The sequence below is a fragment of the Carica papaya genome, chromosome 2, assembly GCF_054855325.1.
Source record: "Carica papaya isolate Zhongbai chromosome 2, ASM5485532v1, whole genome shotgun sequence".
In the NCBI taxonomy this organism is placed as follows: domain Eukaryota; kingdom Viridiplantae; phylum Streptophyta; class Magnoliopsida; order Brassicales; family Caricaceae; genus Carica; species Carica papaya.
Genome location: NC_142310.1, coordinates 330,831 through 354,305, shown reverse-complemented (window position 1 = coordinate 354,305; position 23,475 = coordinate 330,831). Strand labels below are relative to the sequence as shown.

At 35.3% G+C, this 23,475-nt stretch overlaps 3 protein-coding genes and 1 non-coding gene across 4 annotated transcripts in view; 1 reads left to right on the top strand and 3 right to left on the bottom strand.

The window, feature by feature from the left end:
• Positions 1-20: 20 nt before the first annotated feature.
• On the top strand, positions 21-101 carry TRNAL-AAG (transfer RNA leucine (anticodon AAG)). The gene has a single exon. It is a non-coding gene; the product is annotated as a tRNA-Leu (tRNA).
• Positions 102-1,356: 1,255 nt separating this feature from the next.
• Positions 1,357-4,488, bottom strand: LOC110822501 (uncharacterized). Its single transcript, XM_022052634.2, has 4 exons — positions 4,349-4,488; positions 3,159-3,314; positions 2,573-2,866; positions 1,357-2,357 (listed from the first exon to the last, which is right to left on the bottom strand). The coding sequence occupies exons 2-4, from the start codon at positions 3,291-3,293 to the stop codon at positions 1,731-1,733; spliced, it is 1,056 nt and encodes a 351-aa protein (XP_021908326.1). The 5' UTR covers positions 3,294-3,314; positions 4,349-4,488; the 3' UTR covers positions 1,357-1,730.
• A 1,278-nt stretch (positions 4,489-5,766) lies between these two features.
• Positions 5,767-11,291, bottom strand: LOC110822491 (Transcription initiation factor IIF, beta subunit). Its single transcript, XM_088212395.1, has 6 exons — positions 10,975-11,291; positions 7,679-7,787; positions 7,079-7,209; positions 6,923-6,988; positions 6,610-6,756; positions 5,767-6,174 (listed from the first exon to the last, which is right to left on the bottom strand). The coding sequence occupies exons 1-6, from the start codon at positions 11,227-11,229 to the stop codon at positions 6,055-6,057; spliced, it is 828 nt and encodes a 275-aa protein (XP_088068521.1). The 5' UTR covers positions 11,230-11,291; the 3' UTR covers positions 5,767-6,054.
• Positions 11,292-16,759: 5,468 nt separating this feature from the next.
• The window catches only part of LOC110814632 (uncharacterized), a 46,034-nt gene continuing 39,318 nt past the window's right edge, over positions 16,760-23,475 (bottom strand). Inside the window, exons 32-33 of the mRNA XM_088212394.1 lie at positions 21,148-23,466; positions 16,760-18,403 (exon numbers count right to left, since the gene is read on the bottom strand). Of these exons, the coding sequence (XP_088068520.1) occupies positions 16,876-18,360 (1,485 nt within the window). The 5' untranslated portion in view covers positions 18,361-18,403; positions 21,148-23,466 and the 3' untranslated portion in view covers positions 16,760-16,875. The remainder of the gene's footprint in view (positions 18,404-21,147; positions 23,467-23,475) is intronic.

Here is a 23,475-nt window from a genome sequence, read left to right as displayed (position 1 = left end):
GTGGCCGCACAGGCATAAACGTGGAGATGGCCGAGTTGGTCTAAGGCGCCAGATTAAGGTTCTGGTCCGCAAGGGCGTGGGTTCAAATCCCACTCTCCACATTCTTTTTTTAACTTTTCATTATACAGCTTTCTTCTTCTTTTTTTTTTTTTTTTTTTTTTTTTTTTTTTTCCAATAATCACTATATATATTTTTTATTATTTTTTAATTATTCCCCTAGAATTTTTGTTACTTTAATTATTTTTTAAAAAATAATAAGTACATATATTCTTATGTTTTCACACTTCTATTAATTTTGTCTTTCTGTAATTAAAAATAATTTGGGCACCAAGAAAATCTATATATTTTTTTTATTTGCATTTTAATTGAATTAATTAACTTATTATATTCTAACATTATTCTTAATTAATAAAAATTATTAATTTAAATTAAAAACATTATTTGAATCAAATTCCTCACCATTCATAACGCAGTTTTTGTGGGTTTCAATTTAATAAGGCGTTTGAGTTCAAATCTTATAAAGGTTGTTATAAACATGTCTTTTTATTTCTTAAATTTATATGGTATTTTATTTAAAATGTAAATATTATGTGTTTTAAAAAGTAATTCTGTTAGTATTTTTAGTATTTCATGAATATTTAATTTCTAAATCTTTTTATAAATACACGAACTTAAAAATAAAAATAAAAATTATAGAATACTTTTAATTTGTGTAATTTATTTGTAAATTTACCCACTCGTTTTACATGCGAAATCTTTTAAGATTTTATGTAAAATTCAAAGAATGCAATTTGAAATGCATTGTTCACATTTCACATTGAATTTTTTTTTTAATATGACAATGTGGAAACCCTATAATTATAACCTGAGTTTGGATTTTACATGGGTCAAATATTCCCACACACACACACACACACACACATATGTATACATATACATGTTATAAGCATGGGAGAAATAGAGGCATCCCTTGAATTTTCTCCACTTATCAACACTAACCACACCAGCAAGGAAGTTTAATTTTTTTTAATATGACAATGTGGAAACCCTATAATTATAACCTGACTTTGGATTTTACATAGGTCAAATATTCCCACATACACACACATATATATACATATACATGTTATAAGCATGGGAGAAATAGAGGCATCCCTTGAATTTTCTCCACTTATCAACACTAACCACCCCAGCAAGGAAGTTTAGATAGCATGAACAGTTCAAAGCCAAAGACCAAGTCTAGATTATCTTTATAGAGAAACACAGTTGTACCAAACATTTATTAATTTGGTATCCAGCATGCATTAGGTTTGACCAGCTCCAGAGACAGATTCCCAAAAAAAGGAAGAAAAGCACTTTGGGACTCTTTCAACAACTACTGCTACTACATGCCAAAAGCCAAGCCGTCTTTGTTGAGTACAATACATGGAAATCAAGTAGTTGCTCCTACTTTCCTTCTAACCACTTGATTTTCCATTTATGAAACTTTCACAATTTCCAACCCATTTATTCCTTAAAAATTACAGTAAGGCAAACTTAGAAGAGACTTCATTCACAAATAACAACTCATTACATAAATAAAACATACACCATTCTCTATCTGTATCTCTTTTATTCCCTCAATCGATACAAGGGACACATATGGCATATGAAACAAAACAACTCTGTCGAACAAATGATGAATTATACCTTTGTAGGGATCATCAGAGATGATGAGAATGGTAGAAAACTCAGCAAAACACGTCCGCTGATGAAGACGACCCAGCCACTTGAAGAGAAAGAGGGTCCCACTGCACTTGTTTGCTGCAGGATCCACCTTTAACTGCAATGACCTCCAAATTACTTGCCATGCCAGCTAGGTTTTCCTCAATAGCCAACTTTTTTGCAGTGACTGCCTTCAGACGGTATCGCTCTGCCCTAGATCCAATCACCTGTCCTAGAATAGATGCTGCTATGGTGAAAGCCATTGCGGTCTTTGGCATCAACACTGACTTCCTAAGCATTCCTATGAATGGAACAGCTGCATGGACAGCTGCAAACCAGGATGGTGAAAATTTTTTGGTGTGTTCCCTCCATATCCCTAGAGGAATATTTGCAGCCATCCCCAGCACCCCAATCACGAGTACTTTTGCCGGCAATGGTTGAGGGCGAAGATTCTTTGCAAAAGCAGTTCGTGCTAATGCTGCTCTGGCTGCAACTATTGCTGGTGGGCATCTCAGCTTCATACCTGGTGGAGGCTGAAAAACCTTTGCAACAAGTGGCAGCACACCACTAACTGCTCGATATGACTTTGCAATTGGACAATTACCATTTTGTAGCCACTCATTGCTCATAGATTCGTGCTTCGAATTTCCTCCCTGATAAATCAATATGAGAAGATGTAAAGACCAGCTAAAGAGTCTTGGAACTTTTAATACACATATAATGAGGATGATAAAACTAGGAACACTGTTCTAACGAATAATTAGAAAAATCAAAGACTTGAATATCAACAGTGCCATTAAAATTGTTACTCATACTTCACAGAAGAATCAAGCAAAGTACGCTTGAGTGGAGACCAGAATTTATTTACCTGTGAAGAAGTCTCTTTCTTGGATGATTCTGATTTTTTATTTAGATCCTTCCACTTTCCTGCAAATAAATCAAAGCCAAAGGGGCCTCCAGGTCCAAAGGATGAGAGACTTATGGTGGCTGCTCTTGCCGCTAAAGGATTGAACTGGGGTGGGGCAGGCACAGGCTCTACTTTCTCAGCATGCTTTAATGATCTTTCAGAGAGTGGGACAACTCCATCACGCCCATGGAAAAGCCTGAATGCCATGTCGAAATTAGGTCCATCTTCAAAAATTGGTCCTTTGGCAGCTCGCACCTGAACAAGACAATCAATGAAATGAAAGAAATTAGAAATGCCTTGATCACAAATATTATTATCTAAATACATCTGTGCATTGCAGAATTCAAACAATCTCTGCATCCAAACCGGCTTGGTACTGAGGATAAAGACATCCTCCATGGATGTAAACTTAATCAATTTGAAACGGAAAACAGGTAAAGTTTATAACCTCATTGAAACCAAGATAAGATGGCACAGGGATAGGAGCATAAGTTAAAAGAACAAAAGATTTACAATAAACAAGCATAAGTCAGTCAGATACACTTACAGGCATGGGAAAGGCCAAGGATGATGAGAAAGAAAAATTAGTCGGCTCATTAATGTTCCTCAAAAATGGGCATCTGAGAAGGTCAGACTGAGAGGGCATTGAATCCTCGTTTAGGCCTCTAAAGAAGTACTCCATTCTTCTCGTAAGAAAGAAAACCTGCACAAAGAAAGAAAATATATAAAAACTAATGTCTTTAACTGCTATCAGAAAGAACACAAAAATTGACAAATGTTAACTGCGTGTCTATAGCATTCAAGCAAGTCAAAATCATGCTAGTAATCATGAAGCTCGAGTAAATTCAGTGTTATATGATAAACCCACATGCAGGTTTTCTATTTCTAACCAGTAATTTCTAGGCCATCAACATGCAGTCCATCAAAGAATTATCTACTGGAGACTCACATATTTCCTGACTCCTTTCTATATCATTGAGTCACCAAACTGCCAAAGTTTCATGGTCTATTTAGCACACACTTATTTTACGATTCAAGAGGAAAACAAAGGTCAGACGCAAACATGAACAAATAAGAAAAGAGATGACTAATAGACTGAAAACCCAATTGCGTATCTCTCCATAAACCATCTAGGAAGGTTTATATCCTGTTAAAGCCGTAAATGGATCTTAAAGCATTAATCAAGATATCAAACTCCAAGCAACAAAAACAAGTACCCCTCTTTGAAAAGCTAAGGATATTCAATTACAGCCAGGACCTGACAAGATTAGAAGCAGAAATCTCTGTAACCATACTGAATTAAGCTAAAGTCCTTCAAACCCCAAGCTTAATTATCATATAAACAGATCGAAACCAACATACAAACCACGAACAATCAAACAAAGCCTCAAGTGTTAAAAAGTCGAAAAATCAACTTTGCACCATCATCACCAACAAGTACTGCAGCGTACGAAAGCAAAAAAGAAGCCAATCCCGCGTAAAATCAACGAATCCAAAAAATTCACGAAACAAATCGATCAGCCACAATTACAGCATAATCATCAAGTTGAAGATTGGAAGCAAGCATATTTTTAGAAAAAAGGAAAAGCGCGGAAGATAAAATTAACCTGATATCGAATGCATTTAGTCACACACACACACACACACACACACAAATCAATAGATTCACCCTCTTACACATACGCAACAAAAAAGACAACAGAAATCAAGATGAAAGATTAAGATCGTCGTACGTACCTTTTGCAGCGACAAGGCAGAGAGACGACTGAGAGAAAAAGGAGGACAGAGAAAGTCTAGAGAGAGATGAGATGGAAACAAGGAAAGGAATCAATTAGAGAGGTGGGTGACAACAAAGTAGAGAGGAAAATGGAGAGGTGAGTTATTTTTTATTAGTGGAGGAAGACGAAGGGTGGGAGGGGTGGAGAGGAAACGACGTCGTGCTGAACACACGCCGTGTTGTAACTGATTCTTTTTAGTTAGGTCAACGCTCGACGGCGATGAAAAATCAAACGATGCGCGTGGCGACCATACCAATGAATTTTGCTCACAAAAAAGAAATTTTATTTATTTGTTTATTTATTTTCCCTATTTTCCATTTTTTCTATTTATTTTTCTATTTTTTAAAAAAGGAAAATCTTATCAACAATTAATAATTTCTGAATTGAGTGTTATTCTTAATATTTTTAATTAAATTTTAAATTTTAATTGACTTTTAACTTTTTTATAATAAGGTAGAAAAAAAAGTTCATATTATAATAACATCATCAATCATTTTCTTAAAAAATATATATATATATATATATATATTGGTTTTAGTTTGGTACCACCAGAAGAGAAGTAGTTGGTATGTACTGAATTTAGACAAAACTTACACTAATCACTTTCTGAGCACATTTTCTGGGTAGTTCACCATTGTGTTTCATAAGTTACCAAAGATCTTCAAACATTTGGCCAACAGTCTCAAGCATTGCAAGAGAGTCCAAGCACCAAAGCCGACAAACTTCTTATTGTACTTAACCCGACTTCAATTCATTGAATCCTAACTATCCAAACCAGATCTTCAAGTTTGTCCGGACTAAACGGGGATTTGAAACCCCGTTCGGCCAGACCAGATTACATGTTTCCCAGAGCACTCGAGTAACATGCACAAATTAAAGTAAAAGTATCAAGAAAGAAAAGAAACGAGAATTTTAATGTGGTTCGTCGATGTGCCTACTCTATGGAGTCACTTGCGAAAATTTTCACCACATGAAGAACCACATCTTACATTAAACTTCTTTCCTCACACAATTAGAAGTATGTCCTCAATTTTACAACAATCTACTAGTACCTAATTGCAAATAGTAAATTATCTGAAAAGGAGCCATAACTCGTCCCAATAGACTCCAGACACCATTTATCTACTTTGAAAGATCAAGAAGAGGGCATGCGTTAATCCTTATACTAAAACTAAAATACTCTTAACCTCTTAAGTTATAAAATATTACCTTAATATGTTAAATATTCCTAATAATATGTAAAAATAATTATATTTGGATGATTTTTTTCAGTTCCTTGCCTTCTACTCTGCATTAAATAGATATGAATTAATGCAGCCTACTTTTACACAAGCAAAAAGTTAAAAAAAAAAAAAAAAAAAAAAAAATGCAGCCCACTTCAGAAAAAAAAGATGGAGAATCCCTTACTATAAAATAAACTGGTCAGTTATCTGGCAAAGTGTTGATATATTCAGAGCAGCAACCATCCTCTTCAAATTTACAGCAACACTAGCTAGGTCTGGCAAACGGAACAAACAAGTAGACTGCTCATTCTTTTTTCTTAGTCATCTTCCTCATTGGAGCCAGTCTCATGTCTAACAAGAAAAAAGACATCCGTGATAAGGAGACTAGTTAATATCACCGGTAGGATTATTCTCCTACATTAGTAAACCAACATATCAACGGCTATTTTTGAGTTGGTTCCTCGCTTGCTTTCTTGTATTCTGGCTTCAACTCATAAGATCCTTGATTAGTTCCCTTGTTGTTGTAGACACATAGTTCTTTCAGTATGTCTTTCAGGAATTGCTGCATAGACGGAAAGTTGAGAATAAAGCCCTAAGCATCGCTTGATTCAGCAAAAATGATAGCATTGTGGAGCAAGATAAGGCATGGTTTACTACAAGTATCTTACTACCATTAAACTCAGAATATATTGTTATAAACTAGAAATATTTACTTTTATTTTGTATACCTCTTTGGTTAAGATATTAGAATGTAAATCTCTCAATTATTTACCTATATTTTTGGCCATATGTAGCTACTTTCAAGTATAGGTAACTAGTATATATGTGCATATAGAGAACCATATAAATATATGTAAAACACCTTCCTCTCCACTGGTTTCACTATCAGTTTTAACACATAACATGAAGAACTTTGTACCATAAATACTTTGCACTTCAACATAGAGACCAAGCAAATAACGATAGAAATTGAAAACATGAATATCCACAAACATACTTCAGGTTGGTCTGTCTCTTGGATCAGTTGCCTTAGAGTCCAATTTGGCTGTCCTTCAAAAAGCTTAAACATAATCCCTTCCATCTCTCCACGGTCTCGTCTTGTTCTTTTCATTTCAGATGTCTTTGCTGACATTTTCTTCTTCTCCTATTCCAAACAGAAAGCATCCGTATTATAAACTGGTGGCAGTCATATTATAATATCATGACGTGCATATATGATGAAAACTGAGAACAAGTGACCCACAGGAAAAGGAATAAAATGCAAGTTCACTTAATGAAATAATATACAGAAAGAAGTTAGTTGTGAATACAGAAAATCCAGTAACAATCATCCCAGGCATAGGCCTCATATGGGTCCCATTATCATTATCAATGACCTGCAAAAAGAATTAAAAGGGTCATAAAAAAGCGGAAGGAATTGATTAATTGTAATATATCACAAACATATGACAATAAGTGAGGAAAACCTGTATCTGTCTGCTTTTTGTCATGTATTTGTTTGTTCTTTCACGACAGAGTTTTCCATAGTTCTCGAGGTTTTCGTTATGAGGCCTCATGTCGAACTTGTTTAGTATTTTTCCTTCCACTGAAAGCTTTCCTGAACCACAAGGGATTCCTCCAACTCATTTTATGATGATTGAGTACATTTTTACATAGAAGAGGCCAGAAAATAGTGGTGTCAAATCCCAGTTTAAAATGCAAAATCTTCCATTTTCTCAATGATACCATCCAATAAGATGCAATAACAGATATCTAAGGGGGAAGGGAAGGATGAAAAAGAAAAACAAAAGGAAATCCCAATTGCAATTACTTTTGCGACAAAAAATATACACAATCTTCCTACTACCAAGAGCCATAGTGAGGAAGAAAACATCATCTTAGAAGGACAAACTTAAAGCTTAAGATTCTTGTTCGTATAAAGCAAATCAAGATGTACGTTTATCATGCTACCTATGTCCTTCAAGCAATGCATAAAAATAAGCTATTAAATCTTTAAAAAGCTTACAGCAGATTAACTAAATGAGCATTTGATACTTCTAAGTGAAAACCGAATAGAAAGTGTTCACCTTGGGATGATTCAGAAAACACCGACATAGGAATAAAATCTTTTGACATATCCATTGAGTAAAACTTGGGCACATTTCCAGATTCAGCACCCATCAATTCCATTGTGAACTGTGCATTATTTTCCAACTAACATTAGATGGATTGATGATGAAACAGTAGATATTTCTTAAAAAAATTTAAAAAGTAATGAAGGAAAACTCTTCTTGAAGAGGCAAAAACTTTTCTGACGACCTTCCTTCCTAGCCATAACAGCAAAATATATAGAAATCAAAACAAATATTCAGTATCACCACAAACAATTGAACATAAAACTGAAAAACTTATCCATTCGTTAAGAAGTAAAGACTGAAAGCCAGGCAAAGGCAGAGCGATGCCCTATGCTAACAAAACACTATGAGAACCAACAGTGAATTGCTTAGATAAATGGTCATAGCTACTCCATGTGGATGGAAACAAATGGGATTTCCTATAAACCAGTGACAATTTGCAGGCTTTTCCTGCTACCGACGTCAAGGCAAATATTCGAAGTTGGGGGAAAATGTATGGAATTGAAAATTTTGAGATGTAATAAAGTCATTTCCTTGTAATCAAACAAGTAATACTAGTTCTACAATGCTAATTTCTCATACTTCTGTTAAAGCTATAAATCATAATAAGTTTCCATGAAAGGAGCTATGGTTAAGCCATAATTTGCACACACCTTACTCTGTCATTGACTTCAATTGACTATCTTAGAATGATTCTCTACCTTCTTTCATGAATTATGACAAAACTACCCTAGTTACCAATGATGACTGCCATCTTGTAGAACTTTTCTTACTCTCATCCATGATCTGCCCATCTTTGTAGGTCCTGTTGCATGCAACATTTTGTGGGAGAAAGAAGACTGTAAAGCAGTGTTACTTAAGTGGTGGTTCATTATGGTGCGTGCTATGGGTAAGGAAACAAGTAATAATCTCATAAAGCTTTCTTAATTATCCATGATCACAGCCCATCTCATATAACAAAGTGTCGATTTCACCCATCTGTAAGTCCTGCTGCATGCATCATTTGTAGTAAAAACAATAAAAACAAGAATTACTCAAATTGTGGTTTATTATAGTGTCTCATACGAATATTCAAGCAAGACACCCATTTTCTTTAGTACTCGCTTTTAGGGGGCTAACTTCTACCATTCGTACTTTTGGGCACAGGACACTTCCATTTCTCCCTGTTAATGCTTGTTTTTCTTTTTCTTATTGAAATAATACCTGTAATGCTTGTCGGAAAGCTATAAATCAAAGGAGAAATCACAGTAATTCTGTGGTTTCTCTCGATTTCTCTCACTCACCCTTCATATATATGTCTATGTTTGTGTATATAAAAATCTACTTTAGTTTCATTGCAAATTTATGCAATCTGGATTAATGAGGAACCAATCCAAATAATGGTACCATGGAATGCTTAATCACTACTGCAAACATCTAGAATACAAGGCTTTTTTTTTTATATGAAAATCATCTCCATCTGAACCATAACGATTGCATCACTATATTCTGAGCAATGCTCAACCTGAGTAGCTTCTTCCCTTGAAAAGCAAGCACATTCCAACAATCTGCATGTGATTTATATTGAATTGAAAGAAACAGCGGAAACAGGATTAAACACCCAGAGGTAATTTTATAAAGTTCCTCAATCAACCAAAAAAACGGCAACGCCAAATACTCCTTTCTGTATTAAAAGCTCACAATATAAAGCCTTCAACCTCCCCCAAAAAATCAGAGTTGAAACTTATTCCTCCTCTCATATCCTTTTTGCTTTCCCTGCTCTTCTCCAATAATGGCACAGTCTGGTGATGAAGAATGGGTATCAGTTGCAGCTGCTGAAAATATTCTGATGGCAGAGTCACATAAAGGGTCCAATGAAAGAAGTAAAAATAGTGATCAGACGAGCCAAACTGAAGGATTCAAGATAAGAAGATGACGATGACAAGAAACTGTCACTGGAATTGGGAACTGGTCTTATCAGTCTGGTCATTAGAGATGTAACAGTGAGAGATTGAAGAAGGAAGAAGTTGATCACAAGAAATGGTTGCCGGAGTTGGAAGCTGGTTCTTATCAATCTGGCAATCAGCAGATCGAGTATAAACATTTCAAGAAGGAACACGATGATGACAGAAAACAGTCACAGAAGTCGGGAACAAAGTCTTACCAATCTGGTGATCGGTGGAGCGGAGGCTTCAAGAAAGCAAGACATCTGCAGCTCAAACCCCAAGGAATCCTAGAAAACAAAAAACGTGACTTGAAAATGATGAGTCAGATGGTGTATGATGAAATTAGTGATGATGATCTTGGAACATTGTGCATGGATTTTCAAGAACTAGTGCAGAAAGGGAAGGGATTGTCAAAGCATAAAAGTGGAGAAGGTTCCCCTAAGAATGTTGAGGAAAATTATGAATTTGCAGAGGAGAACAATTTTAGGGTAATCCAACCTGGAGTTCGGATCTCTCACTTGCTCCTTAAGTTGATGCTTCTATTTTCTGACTCTGAAAACGAGTTCAAGGCATTCAACCATTCGCTCGAGTTGATTAACAACGAAGATTCTTCAGTGGTAATTAACAAGTTCATTATCATCCTCGAAATGATGATCATAATTATTAGAAGTTGCTCTGAGTTAGAATTGACTCGAATAGAAGCCAGCATTGATTAACTTTTTTCTTGTATTCTTAAAGACATAATGTGTCTAAAATCTATTGTGGAGCAGTTACCTATAAGCTCATGGAGGAATTTGGTTGAAACAATATTGATTTTCTTTTTCTTTTTTTTCTCAGCTGTATGTTTTGATATTGGTTGAAACAATATTGATTTTCAATTCAATATAAATCACATGCAGTGCATAGAGAATTCTTAGTGATGGATGATGTTGGGTGTTTAAAGACTCAAGAACCAGACCTAAATCAACAAACAAATAAAAAAGATTCGAAACAAAACTCTTGTTCTTTGACCAGAAAAGCCATATATGAGGTTCTTATCAAAAGGCAAACGCATGCCAAAGGCATAAGAGATTAACCCAAAAAAAAACAAAAAAACCAGAAGCAAAAACGCGAAAGAGAAGGAACAAATACCTAAAAATCACAGAATACAACGACATGGAAAGGAAACCAAAAACATACATGCAATGTGCAATTTAAAAACCCTAAGAACAACACAATGCAAGACATCCATAAACCCTTTCAACACGCAGATTCAACCCAAAATGCATACGTAGACACTATACATACAGAAGCATATACATCGTGTGGAAATGCATAATGCACCTGAGGAGAAGAAGAATCATTGTCGTCATTGGAGGCGAGAGGGTCGATGGAGAGGATGACTTTAGCAACGGGACGCGATGGATCGTCGAGAGAAACGGGGCTCTGGAGGGAGCGAGAGACAAGAGCAGGGCACTTCATTAGCCACATTGCTCTATCTGCTTTGCTAGCCTCCAAAAATCCACCGCCATAACTGTGATTACTGTTGCTATTGCTTCCATTGTTCTTGTGGGTAACGCTGTTACCGCCTTCTTCCATGGAAGCAGAAGAAGAGAGAAACGGGGAGACTGAAAAGGGAGGAAACGGTTTTTGGAATTTTTGGTTTAAATTATATTATATATATATATTTTAATACCGAGTAGAGCCATGGAGGTGGGGACGGAAGCGCCACGTGGCTGCTGCTTACTCTCCAACTGGATTAGCCCTGTCTGTTTGCTGGATTAAGTTTATCCCAAACCAGGGCAGGAATTGCACAGAGGATTTATTTTGGACACAATTCACTGATTTATTCCTAAATTACTGAGTTACATTGCAATGGAGGATAATATTTCAATTTATTCTTTGAATTACAAAATTAATTTTTAATTTTTTTTAGAAATGATGTAAATTTTTTATGCATTATCTCAAAAAAAATGATTATTTTATTTAAAACTAAAAAAGTGATTATACACATTTTTTTTCTTTTTTAATGTCTGATATTACTTGTATTACCTAACTAAATTTAACCACTGACTTAGAGAAATTGTAAAAGTTTGGAACTTAAGGAAACGAATTCATATTTTAAATGCGGCAGTAAATAATAATATTAGGGTTTACATTTCTCATACTGTAAATTAAAGTGCTCAATAGAGTTACGAGAATATTTTTTTTTACAGCGATTTCTAAAAAAAAACGAAATAAATAACTGAAAATAGTAAATAAATATCTTACAAGGTTAATCTCCACTAACACTTAAATAGAGTTCGGGAGTAAACCTACTTACAACTCTTCTGCTGATCAGAATCTGGATTTTGGTTTACTTTATATGAAATGATTAATAAGAGAGTAAACTACTTATACTAGTAATAATATCACACCAATCACTGATACGGAAAGCGAATGTTGGTAAAAAATATAAAATAACTAATAAAACCTTAAATTTAAGTAAATTCATTTAATATAAAGAAAATCGTTTATTCATACTTATCATTACGAATTTTTCAAAATTAACCTATAAAAATAATTACTCAAATAATATTATGATTTCATTTTCAAGTGTTCAAGAACGACAATTTTCTTTTTTACCTGCTCAATGGAACCTTTAGGGGTCCATAGGGATATTCTCATACTCGTGAACCCAATATCCGAATTTATTAATTAACTCGACCGTCTCTATACCCGTCCAGTAATAGGCGCCAAATACACCATCACTGTGATATCTCGTCCGGTATGAGAGTGAACCAAATTTCTCAAACCCTTCCGGTGTGAAACTTTTCAGCCCCGTCTAACTAAGACAATGTTCACAGTACAGTTCCTTATGTACTGGGTCTATTCACCATTTTTCAGGATACCTACTAAGTCTTTCTCACATAAATTCAAATTATAAACAGATTACTAGTTACATACTAATAATTTATATTTATAGATCAATAGTAGGTCATGCAAATAAACGATACGTACATCAGTAATAATAATTGAAACATTATTACTGATGTATGTATCGTTTATTTGCATGACCTACTATGATATATAAATATAAGTTATAGGTCTTCCTTCCTGCCACATCCTCCTTCTTCTTCTTTGGCTAAGTGTCGACTAGGGTTTAGGGCTGATGGAAGAGTTGTCCGATTGTTGTCCGTTTAGGCCGATTACGTGGGTGAATCTGGACCGTTTATCGTGATTAATCTCGTTCGTCCGATCACGTTTAAAGAGGGAATGCACTTGAGCTGTTCATGCATGTGGGATGCGATTTGAACCGTCCGATCGCCCAAGCATGCAGATTACTTGCGTGGCTTCCCGCGTCAGCGTCTCCACCACGCGGCGTTTTTTGGTTTGCCATGGCTACTAACGTGACCGTCCCACGTGGTTTTATTTTTATTTTTTTTTGCGATTTCACTCCCTATTTTTAAATATTTTTTTAAAAACATTCCTTATTTATAGTTTTACCTATTTTTTAGAATTATTTTTTAATTTCGTCTCTATTTTATTTTTTCTTAATAATTTAAATAAAATAAAATAAAAATAAAAATTTTAATTATTTATATATATATTTTATAAATAAAAAAATTATTTTGGATCAAATTTTCAGATTTGGGTATTATAAAAGTATTTTTATCTGGTAAAATAATTAAGACTAGAAACATGAATATAAATAAAAAAGAAACATTAATTTTCAATAAAAATAGTATAAAGTAAAGTACAAAAGAATTCATCTCTTCTTAAATATAACATCATGAAATTGTATTTTTATAACATTACCCAACATTATGTACAAGATTTATTCGAATATAAAAATAGAAAATAAATTAACTTAAATTAAAATAAATAAATATAATAATTATTTAGTTATTTTGAAAATATTTATCACTACTTTTTTGTGCTTGATAAAAATTTAAATTGTATAAATTCTAAAAGATAAAAAAAAAATTTATCTAAAATATAAAAAAAGCTTGAGTTTAATGAGTTAAGCCCTTCAAAATTTTTGCTTTTTTATTATTTGGAATTGAAATATATTTATTTTATAACTTAAAATTTTATTCAACTAACTGAATTTAATCATGTTTTAATAAATTAATATTTAATTAAATATTTAATACGTCTTTTTTTTAATATAAAAAATTATGAATTCAAATTATTTTTATGTTATATTATAGAAAAAAATTGCTGCATTTTATAACATTGCCACAGTCATGGAATTAAATGTCACCCAGAGGTAACTTTATAAGTTCCTCATTCAAGAAAAATAACGGCTCTCTCTTACATTGGCGCCAGATACTCCTTTCTCTATTAAAACCTCACGATTAAAGCCTTCAACCTCCCCAAAAAATCAGACTTCAACCTCCAAGAATGGCCGAGTCTGGTGCTGAAGAATGGGTTTTACTTGCTGCCGCTGAAAATATTCTGATGGCAGAGTCACATGAGGCATCCAACGAAAGAAGTAAAAAAAGTAATCAGGATAGCCAGACTGAAGGATTCAAGAACGAAGATGACAATGACAAGAAACTGTCGCCAGAATTGGGAACTGGGTATTATCAGTCTGCTGATCAGAGAAGCTATATTGAGAGATTGAAGAAAGAAGAAGGTGATCACAAGAAATGCTCGCCGGAGTTGGAAATCGGAAATTATCAATCTGGTGATCAGCGGAGTTTGAAACTGGATATTACCAATCTGGTGATCAGCGACTATGCAGGCTTCAAGGAAGACGATGATGATGATGACAGAGAACGGTCACCGGAGTTGGAAACTGGGTCTTATCGATCTGGGAATCAGAGGAGCTATATTGAAAGACTGAATCAAGAAGAAGGCGATGACAAGAAACGGTTGCTGGACTTGGAAACCGGGTCTTATCAATCTGGCTATCAGCAGGTCGAGTCTGAAGATTTCAAGAAAGAACATGATGATGATAGAAAACGGCCGCAGAAGTTGGGAACAAAGTCTTATCAATCTGGTGATCAATGGATCGGAGGCTTCAAGAAAACAGAAGATGATGAAAAGCGATGGGCGCTGGAGCCGGGAACTGGGTTTTATCAAACTGATAATCGGGCGAGCAGTGTCGAAGGCTTCAAGAAAAAAGAAGATGATGTTGATCGCCACAAGAAGTGGCCATCGCCAGAGTCTGGAATAAGCAATGAAGGCTATGAAGGAGAGAGCGAAGAGGAAAAGCCAGAGAAGAATTCTCAAGCAATGGCAGATTTAGGGAGAAGGCTGGTCGGAAAATTGAGGATTCTCGGCTCATCAGATGATCATGCTGCTGATGACCCAGAAGTCTCTGATGAAAATTTCAACGATATTTTGACTACCGTGGAAGATCTAAAACAAGATATCTGCGGATCAAACCCTCAAGGAATCCCGGAAAATAAAAAACGTGACTTGAAAATGAAGAGTCCGATGGTGTATGATGAAACAAGTGATAGCGATCTTGGGACATTAGACACCGATTTTCAAGAACTAGTACTGAAAGGGGAGGGATTGGCAATGCGTAAAAGCGGAGTAGGTTCCTCTAAGAATGTTGAGGAAAATTATGAATCTGCAGAGGAGAACAATTTTAGAGTAATCCAACTTGGAGTTCGGATCTCTCGCTTGCTCGTAAAGATGATGCTTCTCTTGTCTGAGTTTGAAAAGGAGCTATCCAAGTTCAAGGCATTCAAGCATTCACTCGAATTGATTAACAAAGAAGATTCTTCGACAGTAATTAACAAGTTCATTACCATCATCGAAATGACGATCATAGTTGTTGGAAGTCGTTCTGAATTAGAATCGAGTCAAATAGAAACGATCGTTGATAAACTTCTTTCTTGTGTTCTAAAAAATATATTGTGCCTAAAATATTTTGTGGAGCAATTACCTGGAGAATCAGAATATTTGTTGGATTCAAAGATGAAACAATGTGAGCGAGAAATTGAAGAGATGGAGCGGAAGGTGAACGAGTTTAAGGTGTTGTGTTCAGGATCTCTGTGGGTATTGGATAAGGTTGAAACAGAGGGTAAACAAATGAACTATCAGATCGATCAGGTGTGGAGCAAATTGAAGGACTGAGAGAGCTAATGTAAGCTCATGGAGGAATTTGGTCGAAACAATATTGATTTTCTTTCCTTCTTTCTTTGTCAGTTGAATGTTTTGGTATTGTTTGAAACAATATTGATTTTGAATTCAATATACATCACGTGCAGAGTGTTGGAATGTGATTGCTTTTCAAGGAAAGAAGCTATTCAGGTTGATCATTGCTCAGAAATATATAAAAAAAACCCTTGTACTCTAGATGTTTGCAGCAGTGATTAAGCATCCCATGGTACCATTATTTGGATTGGTTCCTTGTCAATCCAGATCTTATAAATTTGCATTGAAACTAAAATAGATCTTTTTACACACACACGCGCGCGCGCATATAGGGGTGAGTGAGAGAAATTACGGAATTATTACCTCTCAAATTTTCATTTCTGTACATTTTTCCTCAGCTTCAAATATATGCCTTGACATGGGTAGCAGGAAAAGCCTGCAAATTGTTACTGGTTTATACAAAATCCCATCACATGGAGTAGCGTTACATTCAATGACTCTGTCTTTTTTAAGGCTTTCGGTTATCGTATGGATGAGCTCTTCTGTTTTATATTCAATTTCTTGTAGTGATATTCAGTGCTGCAATGTTCAATTTATTTTGATTTCTATATTATGGCTAGGAAGGGAGTTCGTAAGAAAAGTTCTTGCCTCTTCAAAAAATGTTAACCGTTATTACTTTTTAAATTCTTTCTAAGAAATATCTATCGTTTCATCATCAATCCATCTAATGTTAGTTGGAAAATAATGAACAGTTGACAACGGACTTAATGGATATGTCAAAAGATTTTATGCCTATGATGGTGAACACTTTTAGTGCCATTCAGTTTTCACTTGATCAAGTGATAGAAACATTCAAGTAATCTTCTTCATATTCCATCTGTCTATGGTAAAATAAGTTTATTTTTTTTTTTTCAGAAAAAGAAAGAAAGAAAGAACTAGTATTCTTTGTTTGATTACAAGGAAATGACTTTATTACCTCTCAAATTTTCATTTCCTTACATTTTCCCTCAACTTTGAATAATGGGTAGAACTATTAAGAGGAATTTCTCTCTGTCTATTAAGATGATCCATGATCAATATCAAAACATACAACTGACAAAGGAAAAAGAAAACCAATACCGTTTCAGCCAGATTCCTACGTGAGCTCTCTCAGTCCTTCAATTTCCTCCACACTCGATCTATCTGATAATCCGTTTCTTTCCCCCAAGTTTTATCCGGACACAACACCATAAGCTCGCTCACCTCCCGCTCCATCTCTTCCATTTCTCTCTCGCACTGTGTCATCTCCAAATCCAACAAATATTCTGACTCTTCAGGCAATTGCTCCACAATAGATTTTAAGCGCATAATGTTTTTCTGAAAACGAGAAAGAAGTTTATCAACACTCTTTTCTTTTTGACTCGATTCTAGTGCAGAACAACTTCCAACAAGTATCATCATCGTTTCGAGGATGGTAATAAACTTGTTAATTACGACTGAAGAATTTTTGTTAATCAACTCTAGTGAATGCTTGAATGTCTCGAACTTGGGCAGCTCCTTTTTGGAATCGGACAATTGAAGCATCATCTTTACGAGCAAGCGAGAGATCCGAACTCCAAGTTGGGTTGCTCTAAAATTGTTCTTCTCTGCAGATTCAGAATTTTTCTCAACATTCTTAGAGGATTCTTCTCCACCTTCACGCGTTGCCAATCCTTTATCTTTCTGTGCTAGTTCTTGAAACTTGGTGCGTTTTCCGAGATCATCATCACTAATTTCATCGTACACCATCGGATCTTTCATTTTCAAGTCATGTTTTTTATTTTTCGTGACTCCTTGGGGGTCATCAGCAGCATGATCATCTGACGAGACAAGAATCCTCAACTTTCTGATCAACCTTCTCCCTAAATCTGCAATTATTCCGGAGTTCTTCTCTGTTGCTTCCTCTTCCTTATCGCCTTCATAGCCTTCTTCGCCTGTTCCAGACTCTGGCGACGGCCACTTCTTGTCACGATCAGTATCATCTTCTTCTTTCTTCAAGTCTTGAACTCCGATCGCCAGATTATCAGATTGATAAACCCCAGTTCCCGGCTCCGGCGACTGTTCTCTGTCATCATCATGTTCTTTTTTGAAACCTTGATACTCAATCTGCTGATTGCCAAATTGATAAGACCCAGTTTCCAACTCCAGCAACTGTTTCTTGTCATCACCTTCTTCTTTCTTTATTGTTTCAATATAGCTCCTCTGATCCCCAGACTGATAAGACCCAGTTCCGAATTCCGGCGACTGTTCTCTGTTATCATTATTTGCTTCCTTGAAGCTAAAATAATCGTCGATCACCAGACTGGTAAGATCCAGTTTCGAACTCCTCCGATCCCCAGCTTGATAAGACCCAGCTACCAATTCCGGCGATTGTTCTCTGTCATCATCATTTTCCTCCTTGAAGGCAAAATAGCCGTCGATCACAAGACTGGTAAGATCCAGTTTCGAACATCTATGATCACCAGATTGATAAGCTCCAGTTTCCAACTCCGGCGACCATTTCTTTTGATCACCTTCTTCTTTCTTCAGTTTATTGTCATCGTCATCTTCTTTCTTGAATCCTTCAGTCTGGCTCGCCGGATCACCATTTTTACTTCTTTCATTGTACTCTGCCATCCGAATATTTTCAGCGACTGCAACTACAACCCATTCTTCATCACTAACCTCGGCCATTATTGGAGAAAAAGGATATCAGAAGAGGAATATGTTTCAAGTCTTGTTTTAATAGTGGAGCAGTATTTGGCGCCAAAGCAAGATTCTATCTTGCATTGCCGTTATTTTAGTTAATTTTTCTTAACTACCGGTGTGGGATGTGCATATATATAAACACCAACATATACATATACGTTGAAGTATATAAAATATAATTTTTATTAATTATATATATAGTGGAGCAGGGAAGAGCAAGTAATTTTATTAGATTTATATTTGTACCCCATCCGTTTCTGGTTTATAATATTTTTTTTGGTTCTAAACAAGATCGATATATTCAGTAAAAATACGTAATCAAACGTCACCTAGAGATAATTTTATAATTACTCAACCGTCGAATTAATAAATATTCTTAATATCTAAATAGAAAAAATTATTTAGATTACATGCTATAAATATGAAATTCTTTACCTTAACTGTTTAACTTCAGCAAGAAAAGTAAATTTCAATCTACAAGTATTACATGCATGACCATTTTTAGCATTAGACTCGATAGACATAAATGAACCAACATAAAAAGGAAAGAGAGAAAAAAGAAGACCCTCCTAATCACAACAATTTTCTTCGTTATTATTTTTTTAATAACTTTTCATACATTATTACTTCTCAGCAAAAGTAAAATAAAATCATTCTTCAAACTTCAATAAACGATAACATCACAAACATTGAAAGAAAATAGCTCAAAAGATCAAGCTTCCATCAAGTGCAAGGTCTACGAATACCTCCTAATACCCATAAAAAAAATTAGTCATCCATCAATTATTGAGGATCAGAAAATAGAACACAAGAGAGATGAAGATAGCATAAACCAAGAGTAACATGATGATTAGGAACTTGCCGAATATTATTCACATCTTACAATTAAAATACCAATGAACCAATCAATGAAATTTAACCATACCAATCAATACGGATGAAAGAAAGAAAAAAAAAAAAAACGTAATATCTAAACTATCTAAATATTTTGCAAGCAAATTTTTAACATAAATTGAAACCTAAGAGGGAAGGTACTAGAAATTGCACCACCAAATAGAGGCCTCTTTGAATAGAAATCTTCGAACATTTTTACAATTAATAATAACTTTCTATTCACAAATAAATCACTTGAAATATCAAAAGCAGTAATCGTAACCCAAATGAAGCTATAAATTGAATTAACTGGATATGAAAAAATTGAACATAAGTAAAATAAAAAACTTTGAAATAACCTAATCAGGCATACGTAATCAATGGCATAAAGAAGTGTACCCGAACCAAGTGAAAGTTGAGAGAGTAAGAGAGAAGTAGAAGTTTTTGAAAAAACTATTTATATTTATATTTCTAACAAAAATATTACTTATAAAAAAATTTCACTAAACAATAGTTTATTTAAAAAACAACTACGACATCAAGAAAAATTAATAAATTTAAAAACAAACGCCACCCAAAAACCACTAGAGGGGTTTCAAGTCAGGCTGCCTTTGCTTCCTAGACTACTTGTTTCTTTCATTTTCATCAAAAAATTCAACCCCTTATTTTTAATTTTGGTGAATCCTTCCATTTTCCCCCATAAAAACAATATCAACAACTCAACAATTGTTGATACTACCCAAAAAAAATTTCTTCTTAAGGGACAAAAAGTAGAACAAAAGAGAGAAAAATTTGACAGATTAATTTTTTTTTTAAAGAAGTACAAGTTAAATAATGAAAAATCAGATATTATTTGAGAGTCTGTAATAGAAATTGATAAAAAATTTTGCTGCATTTGCTTCCTTGATTATCTTTTTCTTTCTTTTCATCCAAAAAATCCATTTTCCTATTTTTAATTTTTGTGAATCCTTCTCTTTTTTTCAGGATATGTTAAACTAAATAAATTTGAATACATAATTATCACTCAAATTATACTGTTAAAAATTACTACAAAAAAATTTTCATGTGTACTAATATATTTTATTTAAAATGTTTAAAACATTATCTAATTCTAAAATATACAAACACGATTTTTTTTGTGTGGTTCAAGACAAACTAATGTCACGAAAAGACTTCTAACTACTACTTACTTCACAAAGATTCGCTTGTCTACAACAATTAAAATATCTGTACTAATTATTTTCTGTCGTAGATTTACAAAATAAACCTGCAAGATTAGTTAATAAATTTCTTTTAACAATTCAAAACAACTTGGTGATGCAGAAGAAAACACAAACAGATACTGCCTAGAGATTTTATGCTTATCTGTTTTGTCTTCATTTGGAAATAGCCTGTTAAAGTAAACAGTAAGAAAAAATCAATCAAAGAGGAGAGAAAATATCAGAATATGTTATCTAACCATTCTCCCATTTCTTCGTACATGTATAGAGTATATATCAGAAAGAGAAAAAGTATTCTAATCGTGTGGTCTAATACTAGAAGATAACAAAAGTCACACTGGTTTGCATTCTAAAACATGATGTCCCCGTTTTTTACATTTAAATGTTACCCTACATCCTTCAGCACCTTGTTCAACAGCAAGGTCTTGAAGAAACCAGGTGGCACTTCCATTATTGTGCAATTAATGGATCTCCTCTTGGGTTAGCGAATAAACTAAGGTCCAAATCTAAATGCACAATTAAACTTGTTTCCTACATTTTTCCTAAACTCATATTAATTTCTAACACGTAAATTAACTAATCAGTATTCCAACAACCTAAAACGCAAGATTTATGTGCTTACCGCAGATCAAAGCTTTGGGTTTCCCAAAACACCCAATTGGTTTGTTGTATGGAGGGTGAATCGATTCAGTTCAAGACCACAAATAAAACTGATTAGGACCGATCGGTTCAAGCATAAAAAAGGAGAGAAAAATCGTTAACGCAAGCAGCAGATGGGTGCCGCCGCAGACAATATCATCAGTCTGGTTCTGTTCTCCGCTTCCCCGACCCACACTCACCCATCTGCGGTGGCACCAGTACCAATCGCGCATTGGAGGCACTTGACCTCGCCACCACAAGCTCATGCGGTCGGAACCACATCCAACCTTCCCAAGTCATACATACACGCATCAACGACCCGCACTTGGATTTCGCACGCACACCACCGGCTTTGAAATTTCACAAAAGTCTGTTCCCACACTCGCATGCGACATTGATAGTGCGCATGCGACACCTTCTTCATCCTCTGGTCGCAGCTCAAGTCGCTCACTCTTCTCCTCTCCTTGGCTTGCGGTTTTCGCCGCAAATATTCCTTCTCATGGAGATCGACATCATACGATCTACCTCTACCCGCTTCCCCTTCGATCTCGTTAGGCTTCCCTTCCAGCCGAAATCGCTACTATGCGATCTTAGCCATCCCCTTTCACAGGCAAGATTGCCACTGCACAATCACACAGTTTTGTGGGAAACCATCGATTTTACAGTTTCCTACAAGTCCATTTCCACACTCGCATGCGATAACGACAACTACAGTGCACATGCAATACCTTCTTTTTTCGATCGCGGATCAAGCCGCTCGTCTCTCCCACGTTCGCAGCCAAGCTGCTCACTCTTCTCCTCTCCTTGGCTTGCAGTTTTCACTGCAAGCCTTCCTTTTCTCATGGAGATCGCCATCGTGCGATCTCATTCGGCTTCCCTTCTTCTCGAGATCGCCACCATACGATCTTCGCCATCCCCTCTGCCGGGTGAGATCGCCAACTTGCGGCCTCACCTCTCACAAATGACAGGAAGAGTCCTTATTATCGGGCTCCTTAAATCGGCCACTCCACAGCCGTCGAATCTCCACCGCAAGATCTTTCTGCTTGTCCAAGAGAACTTTTGTCTTTTCATATCCGAAAGTGAATCTCGACCGCCCAATCGTGATTCCTTAAATCGTGATTGTTGGATCAAAGTTTTCATTAAGAAGAACTGAAAGAGAAAGAATAGAGAGGGAGCAAAAAGCTCTTTTACTTGGTAAAATTGCTGGCAATAAAATGCTTTTAAAGTAGAACAAAAAGACAAAGTTCAAAAGTCAAACTAATATAACAGAAAATTAACCAAGCACCGGCACAAAAAGAGAGAGATTCTGCCACCTTGACAAAGAAGAAAACTGTCAGAGATGGGAAATTGGAAAATAATTGTACCCAAGATTCATACACATCCAAGGATCCTGCTATAGCACAAATTTAAACCAAACATCAAAATGCAGAAAAGTAAAGATTCCAATATGTAACTAGAATTGTTAGAGAAAGAAATTTGGAGCATATCTACTAGCCATCACACAATTTTATAGTACACAACATTTTTCATAAACACACACCAAAAGGCTTGCCTTACAGACAGTAGCAAACAAACGTTTTAGCCACACCAGATGCATAACCTAAGCTAAAAAGCCTGGCAGGACAAAAATCTTGAGATATACCTAAGGCAACCAAAATGTTCCAAATTTCAAAGCTGGTAATAAGCACATATTGGAAAATAAATCGTCACCCAAAAAGTTTTTCACAAACAAGAAAGAAAATACCAATAATAATGAAAATATAACTAATATAGAGCATAGCAGAATACCCAAGCGCAAAATTCTAGCAACACAAGAAATTTTTTAGACGGAATAACTTGGAGATACCATTTGGCCACAGAAGTTGTAATAACAGCAGGGATATCTCTGTAAAATAATCAAGGGCCCGCAATTACTCCAGTCAGCTCAATCAAATGAAATGCAGTACACGGTCAATTACAGTCCATTTACGTCAAAGAAACAACTGAAGCAAATATCATAATAACACATCTAACCATTCTCCCCTTTTTTTGTGATTGCATAGGGCATATATCAGAAAGAAAAAAAATTCAAATTATTGACAAACAATGCGGGAAAGTATTCTAATTGTGTGGGCTGCATTCTAAAACATGATGTCCTCATTCTTGGTATTTAAATATTACCCTCCATCCTTCACCACCTTGCTCAGTTGCAAGGTCTTGAAGAAACCAGGTGGCACTTCCATTATCCCCAAAACATCATGCCTGAGATCCAAAACGCTTAAAAGATCAAGCTTTCATCACATGCAGGGGTCCACGACACCACCTAAGCAAA